Source organism: Mustelus asterias, chromosome 4, assembly GCF_964213995.1.
Source record: "Mustelus asterias chromosome 4, sMusAst1.hap1.1, whole genome shotgun sequence".
Classification (NCBI taxonomy): Eukaryota; Metazoa; Chordata; class Chondrichthyes; order Carcharhiniformes; family Triakidae; genus Mustelus; species Mustelus asterias.
Genome location: NC_135804.1, coordinates 21,183,319 through 21,199,173, shown reverse-complemented (window position 1 = coordinate 21,199,173; position 15,855 = coordinate 21,183,319). Strand labels below are relative to the sequence as shown.

The following is a 15,855-nucleotide window of genomic DNA, read 5'->3' as shown; positions in this document are numbered from 1 at the left end:
CAAGGCTTTGTTTCTTATCTGCTAACCAGCTTTCTATCCATCTCAATACATTACCTGCAATCCCATGTGCTTTAACCTTACATAGTAGTCTGTTATTTGAGACTTTGTCGAAAGCCTTCTGAAAGTGTAAATAAACTGCAAGATGTAAGATACATGGGAAAATAAAGGATGGTACAGTGGTTAGCACTGCTGCCTTACAGCGCCAGGGACCCAGATTCGATTCCGGCCTCGAGCGACTGTCTGTGTGGAGTTTGCACTTTCTCTGCGTGGGTTTCCTTTGGGTGCTCTGTTTTCCTCCCACAGTCCAAAGATGTGCAGGTTAGGTGTATTGGCCATGCTAAATTGCCCCTTAGTGTCAGGAGGATTAGCGGGATAAAAATGTGGAGTTACAGGGATGAGGACCTGGGTGGGACCTGTCGGTGCAGGCTCGATGGACTGAATGGCCTCTATCTGCACTGTAGGGATCCTATGATTCTGTGATTAATCAGTGTCCAGGGAGCTGCAGCGTTTGAAGCTCACCAGCTAGCTATAAAGCAGTTACCATTCGGAATGTTATCTAACTCCAAGCGTTGTGTTCATGAATGAAAAGCAGTCTCCATCAGCGGACCCTCTGATCTGAAACTCAAATCCTTTTAAGTGCTGCAAATGTATCAGTGTGTCCAGATGACTTAAAGAAAACTTTAATGGCAGTATATTGCTCACCGAGGGCTTGCCGATCTCATTCGTCTGAATTCTCCAGAAGCTGGGAAATAACACACCAGCAGATGACTGTACACAAGTCAAAACTGTTTGGTGCTGTCCACTGTCAGTTTAAATATTACACAGAAGTCAAATCATTCAGCAAGATATTGAGTCAACACGATACCTACAAACAACATAATGGAATTGGTCTACAATGCATCTGATATACAACAGAACTTGTGAATAAAACATTTAGATTTTTTATCGAGAATCCTTTCAGCTGTCATTGTAAATTAATGATGTAATTTATTGAGCTGGGAATCTTATCTTGGCTGTTTAAAGTGAAAAGCACATATTTGAGGGACCCTCCACTATTTGTATGGATTTCCACTAGATATAAATCTGAGTATGAGTGGGGACTATGATACTATAGTCTGAATTCTACTTTTGACACTCACTATTAGAGCTGCACAATGTGATGAAGACATCTGCTGAGCCTTTGGGCTGATTGTATCTTCAGTAGTTTCCTAAATGTTATGACAAATAGAGAAACAAATGTTACAGCCAATAGTCTATGGGCAGAGTCTATGCCAGTCCATGGTTAGGAATTGTAAACAATAGAGCCTGAATACAGAAGACCAAAAATAAGTTTCACACGCACTAAACATTTATAACCTTTGGATGTGTTTGGGCAAGTCAGTGTTTGTGGTCTAGCAAATGCATGTTTTGTCAACCTCACTAAAGTCTCAGTATTGCTATGGAAGATTTGATGCATGTATCACGTGACCCATTTCTTTCTATTTTAAAAATAACTTAGGGCCGCAATTCTGACTGTTGATAATTTCACAAATTAATTCTCTGGCCGAAATTTTACCGGCATGGAATCGGAGCAGGTGAGGCTCGCAGAACTGAATTCTCCGTTGGCCTCAGGCGGGATTTTACGAGCCTCACCCAAGCGAGGTCATAAAATCCTGGCATCTGTCTCTAAAGCAGAGTCTTTGGATATTTTTAAGGCAGAGCTGGATAGATTCTAGCTTAATAGGGGGTGAAAGGTTATCAGGGTTAGGCAGGAATTTGGGGTTGAAGATGCATTCAGATCAGCCATGATCTTATTGAACGGCAGAGCAGGCTTGAGGGGCCGAGTGGCCTACTTTTGTTCCTAATTTGTATATTCATAATTACTGTCAGGAACATATTGTCCTGTAGGCACCGAGGGTTTTAACATATCTTCCATACTCTAATGCAATCGAGCATAAATGTTTCAGCAATCCAATGCCCCTTATGGGGAACAAGAATTTTGATGTCATAAATTAAATAATACATGTTTGTAATTTAATTATTATGCCTCTGATGTAGAGGAAACCAGTTTACTTAACCTAAGTACATTGTCTTGTAAAATTAAGCATTCAAACCAAATAACCAAATGGGGGAAGTGATGGCCCAGTGGTATTATTGCAGGACTATTTATCCAGAAACTCAGCTAATGTTCTGAGGACCCAGGTTCAAATCCTGCCATGGCAGATAGTGGAATTTGAATTCAATAAAAAATATCTGGAATTAAGAATCCATTGATTGTCGGAAAAATCCATCTGGTTCACTAATGTCCTTTAGGGAAGGAAACCTGCCATCCTTACCTGGTCTGACCTACATGTGACTCCAGAGCCGCAGCAATGTGGTTGATTAAATGTGTTTAAATGAATGCTGGTCCAGCCAGTGATGTCCTAGTCCCATAAATCAATAAATAAATGTCAACCATTAAAACTTGGGATTGTAGTGAGGATTAGAACCATAGAACCATAGAAAATTACAGCTCAGAAACAGGCCTTTTGGCCCTTCTTGTCTGTGCCGAACCATTTTTTGCCTAGTCCCACTGACCTGCACTTGGACCATATCCCTCCACACCCCTCTCATCCATGAACCCGTCCAAGTTTTTCTTAAATGTTAAAAGTGACCCCGCATTTACCACTTTATCCGGCAGCTCATTCCACACTCCCACCACTCTCTGCGTGAAGAAGCCCCCCCTAATATTCCCTTTAAACTTTTCTCCTTTCACCCTTAACCCATGCCCTCTGGTTTTTTTTCTCCCCTAGCCTCAGCGGAAAAAGCCTGCTCGCATTCATTCTATCTATACCCATCAAAATCTTATACACCTCTATCAAATCTCCCCTCAATCTTCTACGCTCCAGGGAATAAAGTCCCAACCTATTCAATCTCTCTCTGTAACTCAGCTTCTCAAGTCCCGGCAACATTCTTGTGAACCTTCTCTGCACTCTTTCAACCTTATTTACATCCTTCCTGTAACTAGGTGACCAAAACTGTACACAATACTCCAAATTCGGCCTCACCAATGCCTTATACAACCTTACCATAACACTCCATTAGTGTTATGGTAAGATTAGTCCTCTGTATGATCGAAAGTCGGAAAAAAAATACAATGCAGGAATGAGAACTGAAGCGGGTAAAATGTGTTCATAAAATCACGCATTTATTGTCTGTTAGTAAATCGACTGTCAGAAAGGCCCATTACTGCAAGAATCCTCTAAATATAGTTTTGCATTCTCCACAGGAATGAGACCTTGATCTTCCTTTCAAATTAGCATTGTGTGATTCCAGGGAATTTTCACAGTAACTTCATTGTAGCAAAGCTGTCTCGTGACACTGATAAATAAATAAACATCATGGGAGGAAGATGGGCATTCAACTTTTGGCTAGTGCATTGAGAAGGTTCATTGATGCAGAAACTTGCTTTTTCATCTGTCCCCAATACGTTGCAATGCACTGTGCTTATTGACCTTGAATATTTAATTTGCAAGATAATATCATGCCCCTGTTGATCTGCGCAATACCAGACTGCACAACATTGAGAAACACTTGCTGACTCTGGCTATTGCCCTCTTTCTATGTACTCTAAGTGCAGTGGGAGCAAGTTGAAAAGCCAGCGCGAGTTATCATCGCTAATTTATCCTTATTCTATTGTCTCATATTCTCACTGGTCTGTCTGCCACCATCCAGTGATAGTCCTGTGAAAGATACAGCTACAGACTTGAAGCCTTCCTGTATTGTGACAACCTCTTCCTCAAAAGGCAACAGAACTGCCCTCCCACTCCCCTCCTGGCAGTCCTGATCTCCCAATCCCCTCCCCCCCCAATAGGAAACCATCACCGCATTCCCACGTCCCCCCTCCCCAGCCCTGACTCCCCCAGAAGGCCAACCACCCCCCCACCCGATGGCCAGCACTGATCGCTGTACTCCCTCCCTCTGCCATTGATCCCAAAGTAAGAAGTCTCACAACACCAGGTTAAAGTCCAACAGATTTATTTGGTAGCACAAGCCACAAGCTTTCGGAGCGCTACTCCTTCATCAGGTGAGTGGGAATCGTGTTCACAAACAGGGCATTTCAAGACACAAACTCAATTTACGAGATAATGATTGGAGTGCGAGTCTTTACAGGTAATCAAGCCTTAAAGGTACAGACAATGTGAGTGGAGAGAGCGTTAAGCACAGGTTAAAGAGATGTGTATTGTCTCCAGACAGGACAGTTAGTGAGATTTTGCAAGCCCAGGCGAGTCGTGGGGGTTATAGATGGTGTGACATGAACCCAAGATCCCGATTGAGGCCATCCAGGCAGGAGTGTTCTCTTCCTGTTGGGGAACTCTTCAGCAGTCACGGACATTCAGCCTCTGATCTTCGGGTAAGCGTTCTCCAAGGCCGACTGCATGACACACGACAACACAGAATCGCTGAGCAGAAACTGATAGCCAAGTTCCGCACCCGAGGACAGCCTCAACCGGGATCTTGGGTTCATGTCACAATATCTGTAACCCCCATGACTTGCCTGGGCTTGCAAAATCTCACTAACTGTCCTGGCTGGAGGCAATACACATCTCTTTAACCTGTGCTTAACACTCTCTCCACTCACATTGTCTGTACCTTTAAGACTTGATTACCTGTAAAGACTCGCATTCCAACCACTATCTTGTAAATTGAGTTTGTGTCTTTATATGCCTGGTTTGTGAACTCCCACTCACCTGATGAAGGAGCAGCGCTCCGAAAGCTCGTGGCTTGTGCTACCAGATAAACCTGTTGGACTTTAACCTGGTGTTGTGAGACTTCTTACTGTGCTTACCCCAGTCCAACGCCGGCATCTCCACATCACTGGTCCCAAATGCAGAGTGGCAGCGGGATCCCCACCCCCCACTGATCTCCCAACCCCCAAAGAACCTGCTTCGCCTCCTATGGCCCCACCGCCTTGGGACTTCCCGATGCCTGGTGAGCAGTGCCAAGGTGCCCCCTGGACATTGCCACTTTGCCCCTTGGGCAGTGCCATGGGGCTGGCAATGCCCAGGGGGCAGCCCCCCATGGCCCCAGCCTCCTGGGGGCCTCCCTTCACTCTAGCAGGGTTGGGCCGCCAGCTCCTCATTAGTGAGGAGTTGCTGTAAACCCCACTGGAGTGAACCACTCCTGACAGGGGGGAGAGGCTATCAGACCAGGAAACTTGAGTCCTGAACCCGTTAATGATATTAAAATTCTCATTTAAATATTCAAAGCAGCTCATTTTTGATTTCCAGCATGGAGCTGACCCTGCCGGAAATCCAGGGCCCAGAGATACGCAGAGACCATGGTGCCCAGCGGGAAGCCCGCTAAACGGCCTCTGCTGATGTGCCCCTGCCCTGTAGGGGAGAGCTGAGTGGTGGTGATTTTAACCTGAGGATCACCACAACTCAGGTGAGTGACAAGGTTGAGAAGGCTGGGCCTTCATGAATAACCTCAGCTGATACGGGAATTGAACTGCATCACTAACCAGCTGTCCAGCCAACTGAGCGAAACTGACCCCAATTATTTTTCGTTCGTAATGACTGTTCTCCATTGTCCCGCTACCTGTGACTCTCCAACGGATTCCATTCTTATCCATTCAACCATAGCCAGAAAATCACTTGGAATAATTTTTCTTCCCACTCCCACACCATTCTCTCTGGATACTCCAAGTATCTATCCACATGAACCCGTTTTACTATTTCTCATCTAATTGCTGCCCTCCAGGTGGCAAATGAGGTTCCCAATGGACTTCAGCAACATATTCCAAAAATGTCAGGTTCCAACACAAACTCCAAAAGATGAGTTTTAAAGTAATGGGAAATGAGATAGTCATCCAACAATAAGGGGTAGCATGGTGGCACAGTGGTTAGGACTGCTGCCTTTCAGCACAAGGGACCTGGGTTCAATTCCAACCTTGGGAGCAGTAGGAGCTGGTTTGCTTCAGATTCCAGCATAGGCAGTAATTTGCTTAGGGACAGCAGGGTGGCACAGTGGTTAGCACTGTTGCCTCACAGCACCCGGGTTCAATTCCAGCCTTGGGTGACTGTGTGGAGTTTGCATATTCTCTCTGTGTCTGCATGGGTTTTCTTCAGGTGCTCCAGTTTCCTCCCACAATCCAAAGATATGCAGGTTAGGTGATTGGCCATGCTAAATTTCCCCTTAGTGACCCAAGATGTGTAGGTTAGATGGGGTTATCAATGTATGGAGTTACAGGGATAGGGCAGACGAGAGGACCTGGGTAAGATACTCTGTCAGAGAGTCACTGCAGACATGATGGGCCGGATGGCCTCATCTACACTAGGAATTCTATGATTCCAATGACAACAATTTATTCTTACTAACATTTAAAACAAACACATTTATCTTTATAAATTATATTTATTAAAACATGCAACAGAATTGACAAATAGCAATTTACATCAAATAATGATGAACATCAGCCACATTTTACAGAGGAAATATTATTTTTAAAAGTTGCAAGACAACAGTTAGACTAATTATTCATCTGCTGCAATGAACATGTAATGTTGGTTAAACACAACTCACATTAAGAATGGCAAATGGCCAAAGTCCTATAGGTTAACTAAAGTAGCGGGCAACTTACGTTGATACTAAAACTACAAAATACTGAAAGAGAAGATGTGCCTTTCAAAGATGAACCACAATTCATTAATCCAAACTACACCTTTGGAACAATTAAATTAAATGTCCCCGTCTTACTCCTGACTGTAAGTAATGATTCATTTATTTGTTGACATGCCTGTTCATTAGTATTTTTATGTTTTGGATTATTAGTGCATTTGAGAGAGTGTTGATCTGCTCTGACATTTACCAATAAGATATAGCCTTAGAAATGGAAGATGGTTAGATGTACTGACATCGATACTAGGTTCCTTGATCTTGTTATTCCTTAAAATTTTCAGGAACTACAGTATAAAAAAAAGGGATATTAGGCTTTCCAGAAAAAGATTCTCTTAGTTTGCTGTAAACTTATTTGGCTAAAAGAAGTGCTTCAAACCATTTTCTAAACTCCAATGATGTGACATTTGTCTGACTGGTGAAGCTTTTTGAAATCATGCAAGGAACACACCTTTTGCCAAGTTCCCTTAAGGACAGAAACAAAACCATTTTTATTTAGATCATAGTTTCTCGTTTCCTGAGTATTACAAAAAGGGCAACTAGTTCAAAAGCAGTTCAGATGATCCCCAAGCATTCTGGCCAGACCATTAAGTAATATTCAAGGGCAATACTAGTTAGCAAGCTGCCCACAGACCTCGAACTTTAGGCGATGTTTTCTGGTCATTGAATTACACATTTAAGTTAAGTTGGAGGATGCATGTCTGAATTTAGTGGCATCACAATATCTCTTTTCACCTTATCACATGGACCAGTTGGCACATTGTTGCTTCCTAAGCAATTGACAAATACTATTTACACATTGAACAGAACAGACTTGTTCCAATGTCATGTCTTGGTGATCCGCATTAAAAATGCAGGAGGAATGAGGCACTGTTCCACTTTATGTTGGGGGTTTTATCTACAGCAGGTGGATACAAGACAGCAGGAGAAATGCTGCACTCTTGCTACTCCAGTGAAAGTTAATTCATTCCAGTGTGGCTCAATACTTCTCAGACCTGGACCACTTTGGTACGGCAGCATTTTAAACACAGCTCCAAATTGTGAATGCACTATTTGCTCATTTACAAGAGTGAAAAAGTCATCTTCGTCATTCATTCATTTGACTACAGATTCTTGAGGCCAAAAATGCACATTAATTTTGACTGCGTGCTGTCTTTGAATGCAAAGCAAAAGATGTAATTCAACCAATACAGAGATCAGACTTAGTTTTACCTCCTGATTCGATGTGTAAATAAAATTGCTGGAACTTTGGTAAGCATTGATATTAACAACAACAGTGAAAAGTAAAAAATTTTGAAATGTGACTTTAGTCTTCTACCCTATATCAGAACACTCTGACAACACAAGTGGAGCTATTTTCCAACAGGCTATTTAGTCGAACACAACATATGGCTTTGGGCTCTATGTTAATTTAAGTTTCTATCGGCTTTCTAATTGTCATATGGTGACAATAAACAAATCATCTATATCAACGCGAAACTTAACTTCCTTTAGCTCCCAGTGCTAAGATTAGGCACACACACTGACAGACACATCACTGGTTCTATGGTAAAGTGCACACTACTGTAGAGTTATAGGACTTTAAAATAAACTATACATGCAAGATGGGATGGTGATTTGGCATGCCAACTTGGAGTTTCTTCACTTTCAGACTTTCCCTTCCACAATCAAGGTTTTGAGATCCGCTGGGGTATTCACACAGAACACGTGATGTGAGACAGATTTCTTCTCCAAGACAGTGGCTATTGCTTCGCCCACATCCAAATGATTCACAAAACCCGGAGCAATCCGGTCTGGGGTTGCAACACCCATGTTAAGTTTCACCTGTCAGATAGAATATAAATAAAGACATTAACCCACTGAGATACAGATTAGCGGAATTTCCATGTTGCTAAATAATAAATGTCACAGCCCCTATTTTGTGATCACCTACCATGCAACTGACCTCAAAGAAAGTTGCCCGCAGGGATATAGCAATGCCTGTGACATGGATTTCCCCTTTCCTGACATCAGTTTGAATCTGGTGCCAAGTCAAGGGGATCTCCAGGCATCCAGTAAAAGAAAGGTCATCAATCAGGGTAAGCAACCAATCACATTGAAGTATTCTCACAGACAGTAAACCTGGAGGCAAAATGCACTGATCCTTTTCACTTTCAATCAAAATCTTACAGAAAATGAAATAAATGATTAGGACATATACACAGGATTAAAGTAGAAGCTGAAATATCATACATACACTTAAAAAAAAAGTGATTTAAAAAATTTTTTATGGAGAAATTTGATACTCCGCAACTATATACATAAAATAGATTTTCAGGTTGACTGAGGTTGTTAAAGTAGTAACTATGAATATATTGCATAATTAGAAACCCACTTACAGCTCATTACAGGACATGATCTTTTCAATGATTCCAGAGTTTTCAAAGAGAGACTAATAGTGCAAAAAGGCACATTCTCACCAGTTCAATGATTTCTACTTGAATTCAATCGGTGAGGATTTCAACAGTGCATGTTATGGAAAAGTGCAGATTAACTGATGTTAGCTTCTGGATTTCCAGATTTAAATGCACATGTGTGGACTCCAAAAGAAGCTGTCAGCTTCAAAGAGGTGGATGCTGACAGTTTCACCTTCATTTCCAACTCAAAATTTCAGGCCATAAAATGTCCAAATGTTTACACGACAAACTGATTTGTAGGGACTTTTAAAATGTCTTTCTTTTAAAGCAGATCCCCAGTCCTGACATTTAAATGTTCACCTGAAAATTGCGGAGAGTTTCTTCAACTTTATCCCAACTATAGTTAGATGGCATACTCTATGCAGACCCAGTTTTAACTCTTTCAGTGCAAGTCATTTTGTGTGAAAACACAACTCCAAATGTCCTGACATTAACAATGAAAAGCTGAGCTTAAAAATCAGTCAGTAATACTGATATCAGAAGTAATTAAAAAGTATGGAAACTACTTTAATGCCCTTTCATGCAAGAGAGCAGAGAAAGTTCAAATTCAAGTGTAAGAAATACAGATATGTATCTAATTCACAATCTAAGACATGTAGAAGAAAATCTAAAGGCACCTTCTCAAAATACTGATCTTTAAGCTTGTACAGAAAACAGTTACAATCCAATGTAGCTTTCACTTTATCTTATTGGGCGGCACGGTGGCATAGTGGTTAGCACTGTTGCCTCACAGCATCAGGGACCCCAGTTCGATTCCTGGCTTGGGTCACTGTCTGTGTGGACTTTGCACATTCTCCACGTGTCTGCGTGAGTTTCCCCCCACAGTCTGAAAGATGTGCTGGTTAGGTGCATTGACCCAAACAGGTGCAGAGTGTAGCGACTAGGGGAATTTTACAGTAACTTCACTGCAGTGTTAATGCAAGCCTACTTGTGACTAATAAATAATAAACTAATAAATGGAATGTATTAGAAGGTAATTTCCTTAATTTGGCAAATTCTTAAAATCTTTACCTCATTTAGTTTGCATGGGACATCAGGATATTCCTCTCTGACAACCTGACAGAATGCCAGAGCTCCCGCAGCACCCAGAGTCAAGAAACCAGTTCCGGGCATCAGCAGACGCTCTCCTGCACCACCTACAATGGAGGCAGAAAGTAACAGTGTATGGGTGAAATGAACAATTTGACATTTGTTTGGGGTTCCTGCTCTACTACCCTAAGTATTTTATGAAGCCCAACTAGACCCCAACAGCTTTTCTATTTTGGCATTAGTGTGAGGATAAGATGTTTCACTCTAGGTGTGATTCTATTGACACACGAGAGAGTTTTTATCAAAACAAAATTTAACGATATAGTTTAACTACAACACATGAAGTAGTCTCACAACACCAGGAAAAAGTCGAACAGGTTTATTTGGTAGCACGAGTTTTCGGAGCGCTGCTCCTCCCAGCACTCACCTGATGAAGGAGCAGCACTCCGAAAGCTCATGCTACCAAATAAACCTGTTGGACTTTAACCTGGTGGTGTGGGACTACTTACTGTCCAACGCCAGAGCAACGCCGGCAACTCCACATCATGTATAACATATGAATTAGCTTACTATTTACCAACTGAACAATACTTAAACATGACAAGATACAGTTCTTAACTGCTAACCTATCCTGATTAGTTCCAATTCAAGCAATATTCCTCTGATAGACATAAACTCCTCTTCAAAATCAGTTAGCACCATACAGGCTTACGTGCTTGGGCATCTTAACAGTCCCAGAGCTTTTTGAATACCTCTGGACAGAGAGAAAAACACCCATCTTCTGACAGTCCCTAATAGCAACCTCCAGAGAGGAGAGTGAGAGAGACACACACAGACAGATATCCCTTGCTTCTTTCAGAACCAGGCAGAAACTGACTGTTTTAAAATAAAAGAGAATCGTGTGTTTACCCTGCAAGCTTAGCTCCTCCCCTTCACATGACTCTGCCTCAATCAACCTAGTCAAAACCCTACTCTGAAACCCCAGGAGAAAAAACAAATAAACAAAAATGTCTCAACTCAGCTTAAAACAAACACATCCCTCGCTAAAATCAATTAGTCTGCATTCTCAGCATGTGAGCTACCTGGTGCAGACAAATCTGCACCATGTAAAACAGAGTTGAATCTTACACACACGCCCTTACAAGAAACATGATAAAAATAATTTCTTAAAGGCATCACACATTGCATCTTGAACTTTTGGCATGGATTCATTAGGGCTTTTCACTAACAAAACTGGAACCGCAAGGTACATAACCCATTAATCTAGTTCTCAGATATAGAAATATATTCCATTCATGGCTGGAGAGATTAATTTCCAAGCAACAGAAGGATCAAAACTGTATGATACCAAAATAAGATGGTATTATTTGTGGGTGCAACACTATTAGAGTTCCTCTACCTTAGCCAACTCCAATGCTATCTACAGGATTCAAGGGCATTCCCAGCAGAGATCCCTAGGCATAAACAAGGGTGGAACATGAACAACAGCAGATTTCTCTAATCTGCAGCCCAGCAGCAGAGGGTGGAATTGTTGCACAACATTGAGATGACTCAGTATAGACAAGGGATCAAACCTGGAACCTCTATAGACCATAGAAGTCACCCTCACAGCACAAGGTGCATATAGTCTCTACAATCAGCTGAAAAAAATCTATTAATGAAAATCGTGGCTGATATGTTCCAAACAAATCTACACAATTTGCTCAATCCACTTAAATTCATATCGGAAATGCAACTCTTTTGGGAAATACCTCAGGAATAGAATAGGGTAGGAGACAAATTGAGATTTCCTTACATATAGTTTATTTGCCAAGATCATGGCAGAATTTTACAGCCTTCTTGGTTGTGGGCAGGGATGGGAAATGCGGCAAGACATTCAAAAGTCCATTCATTTGGCAGGACCAGAAAGTCCCACCGGCAAGAGGGGCCCGTAACATTCCACTGGAGAGAGGGACGGTAACTTCCCGCCAGCAAGAGGGGCCGTACCTTCCCGCCCCATGAGGGCGATTCTCCCATTGTGACTCACAAATTTTCTGGCAGGTCCGGTCAGGAGAATTATGTGCCGGCCATTTCACGGGATTTGCGCATGCATTCCCGACGCATGCGCGTCTCCCAGAGCCGGAGAACAGCTGCAGTTGGGACCGCGCTAGAAACCGATGGGAAGAGAGGCAAGTCATTTAAATCTTTTTTTAATGTATCTTGCATGTGATTATTGGGCCTGACACGGAACTTGCCAGGCCCGAATGAATCTCCCACCCCACCAGTAGTACTTCATTCCGGTGGGGTTTAGAGTAGCTCCCCACGTTCGGACAACTAGCGGGAGACCCTGCTGGATTGAAGGGGGGGGGGGCAATTGGGGCCCCCCAGCCGTGGGGGTTGGTGCCCCCTGGACATGGGCACCCGGACAGTGCCAACCTGTGCCCCTTGGCACTGCCCAAGGGCCCATACCCAGGGGGCACCTTGGCACTGCCCATTGGGCATTGGGCAGTGCCAAGGGGGCAGGCCGATTGTCAGCAGGGCTGAGGGTCGATTGGTGGGGGATCCCGCTGCCACTCCGCATGGGGTTCGGTCTGGGATGGAGGGAGACCAGCAATTGAGGTGGGCTGCTCTGCCAGATTGGGGGGGGGGGTCTGTCTCCTGGGGGGGGGGGGGGGGGGGGCGCTGGACATCGGGGTGCTCCAGAGTGGGGGGGGATGGGGGTTGGGTCTGGCCCAGTAATTGTCGTGGGGACCGCAATGGTGTCAGAAGGGGACAGCACTGCGGGGGTCCCGGGCTGGCCAGCAATTGAGCTGGCCAGCAAACGGGGAGACTGACAGATCGGGGCTACTGCGCATGCGCAGAGTTCCGGAGCTGTCAGACTCCGGAGTGAATAGACCCCACCCCCTGGGATTTTAATGAGATTCACGATTGTGACCTCTGCAGTGCAGAGTGGGGAGATTCAGGTCTGAAGCTGCACTAAAAAAACAGTCATGATCTAGACCAGTGTTCTCACCAATTCAGGACTTTTGGGAGAATTGCCCGCCATGTTTCTACAGTGAAGATTTGCTGTCTCCAAGAGAGTCGCTGATGTCGAGTTGAAAAATCAAAATCAAAGCATTCTATAGAGATCTTAAACTGTGGACTAAGATCATAATTTCAATTTTAGACGCAAGCTCAGCTAATCTGTCTCATTCAGCCTCCAGCGGCAGAATGTGATTGAGACACAAATTTTACGAGTAGATTCCATCTCAAATCTTGACCAAATATCTTTCTGATTTTTGTTCATGACCAGAGCATAGATTGAGCTCAGTCATGAATTATTAAAAAATTATTTTCATAGAATCCCTACAGTGCAGAAAGAGGCCATTCGGCCCATCGAGTCTGCATTGACCACAATCCCACCCAGGCCCTACTCCCACATCCCTACATATTTACCCCCTAATCCCTCTCACCTACGCATCTCAGGACACAAAGGGGCAATTTTAGCATGGCCAATCAACCTAACCCGCACATCTTTGGACTGTGGGAGGAAACCGGAACACCCGGAGGAAACCCACGCAGACATGAGGAGAATGTGCAAACTCCACACAGACAGTGGCCCAAGCCGGGAATCGAACCCAGGTCGCTGGAGCTGTGAAGCAGCAGTACTAACCACTGTGCTAAAGTGCCGCCCTACCACTATGCTACTGTGCCGCCCTTGTTGCCTTTCCTCAATTCTGTAACGGGAGCTTAGAAAAGGGATATTTAAAGGGTAGATAAAAATGTCAGATCTTGGGCATTTGTGTCTGAATAATCTTTTCCTTTATCATAAATGTTTGAGATGGTTTCCTGAGATCCGTGTGACGACGAACCAAGATTACATCGGTGGCCACAATCCAGAGATACTAATGTCACGGACATCACGCAATGTAGGAAATGCAACAAAAGAAATTGCTAAACCGTGCATGGACTGAAAATTGGAGTAAAAGAACTGGCAGCGCATAATTAAAGAAAGATTTGTTACCAAAATAAATGGAATGTATAATAGCCCATTACATATATGTCAGAAAAGACAAAAATCTGAAAAGAATGTCAGAACCATTACTGCATACACCATACAAAAGGCTAGAAATTGAAGTTCTTCTTTTGGGAAGGAGTAGGCAAGGCTATTACTTTTCCTTTACATGAATGACATTCACTGTCAGGTTTTTAATCCCCCCCTTCCTCCACCGGACTGGTGCCAGCAAAAGAATTTAATCAAAGACAGTGCAGTGCTGCTGTATCAATGGTTTCCTATCACCAGTTGCTGTCTTTTATTTCTCCATTCCATATTTCCCCCCAACTCCCAAAATAAGTTCAAATCCCCGCTGCCGATTTAAAATTGAGGATTGCCGAGCAGCATAAATACTGAGAATGGAGATCGAAAATCAGGACTGATAAGCGGGGTTGGGTGAGAGGTTTAAATACTACAGCATTGGAAGAATGGGCTAACAAATTAATGGAGACGCATATTGAGATCAGACAGAGAATCATTGGCCGCGATTCTCCCATCGCAACCCGCAACTTTTCTGTCAGGTCACGGTGGAAGATGTGTGTCGCCGGCCTTGTACCGGGATTTGCGTATGCGCCAGGAATGCATGCGCATCTCCCAGAGCCGGCGAACACTCACCGGTCAGACCACACTGGAAACCGGCGGGAAGGCAGGTAAGTAATTAGAGTCTTTTTAACATGTATTTTAAGTATGTTCATCAGTTCAATATCAGGAACTTTCAGGTCCCGACTGAATCTCCCACCCCGCCAGCAGTACTTCATTCCAGCAGGGTTTACATTAGCTTCCCACATTCGGGGAAATAGCGGGAGACCCCGCCGGAATGAAGGCCGGAATCGAGGCTTCCCAGGGGGTCGGGTGGTGGGAGAGGTGACCCCTGGGCATGAGTACCCTAGCAGTGCTAGCCTGTGCCCCCTGGCACTGCCCAAGGGGCAAAGTGCCCATGCCCAGGGGGCACCATGGCATTGCCCACTGGGCATTGGGCAGTGCCAAGGGGTGGGGCCTTGGGCAATTGGGTGAGGGTCCCGCTGCCACTCTGTAGACAGTATCGGTCTAGGATGGAGGGAGGGCAGCGATTGGGGCGGGCTGGTCTTCCAGGGGGTGGGATGTCCATCGGGCTGGCCTGGGAATAATTGTAGGGACCACGATCGGGCCGCGGGTGGTGGGAGGAGGCTGGAGGGACAACACTGCGGGGGTCCCGGGCTGGCCAGCGAACGGGGAGTCTGACAGATCGGGACCACTGCGCGTGCGCAGAGTTCTAGAACTTTCAAATTCCGGCATGAATAGGCCCCGCTCCCCTGGGTTTTTAATGATATTCACGACTGGGACCTCTTCAGTGCACAGAGTGCGGAGATTCAGGTGAGAAGCTGAACTGACAAAACAGATTTAGAACAATTTTCCCGCCAATTCAGCAGTTTTGGGAGAATCATGGCCATTTTGTGGGTACCAATATGGAGGTGAAAATTTTGATTGTTAGGAACATAGCAACATTTATGCTCTGAGAATCCTGGATTGTTGGGGAATTTTTTTTTCAGTGGAATTTCTGGTGGTGAGCATCACCTTATATTAGTTTCCCTTATAGCTTAGTCACTTTATACACAAGCTGCCTTCTATACAAGCACATCTTGTAATTCTTTTCATATGTACTGTAATATAATTATTCATAGAATCTACAGGACAAAAACAAACCATTCATCCTAAATTTTCTCTTTTATTCATTCGTGGGAC

The 15,855-nt window shown here is 44.0% G+C and overlaps 1 protein-coding gene across 1 annotated transcript in view; it reads right to left on the bottom strand.

The window, feature by feature from the left end:
• Positions 1–6,364: 6,364 nt before the first annotated feature.
• The window catches only part of LOC144492535 (uncharacterized), a 33,483-nt gene continuing 23,992 nt past the window's right edge, over positions 6,365–15,855 (bottom strand). The window contains exons 5-6 of the mRNA XM_078210645.1: positions 10,104–10,228; positions 6,365–8,460 (exon numbers count right to left, since the gene is read on the bottom strand). Of these exons, the coding sequence (XP_078066771.1) occupies positions 8,284–8,460; positions 10,104–10,228 (302 nt within the window). The 3' untranslated portion in view covers positions 6,365–8,283. The remainder of the gene's footprint in view (positions 8,461–10,103; positions 10,229–15,855) is intronic.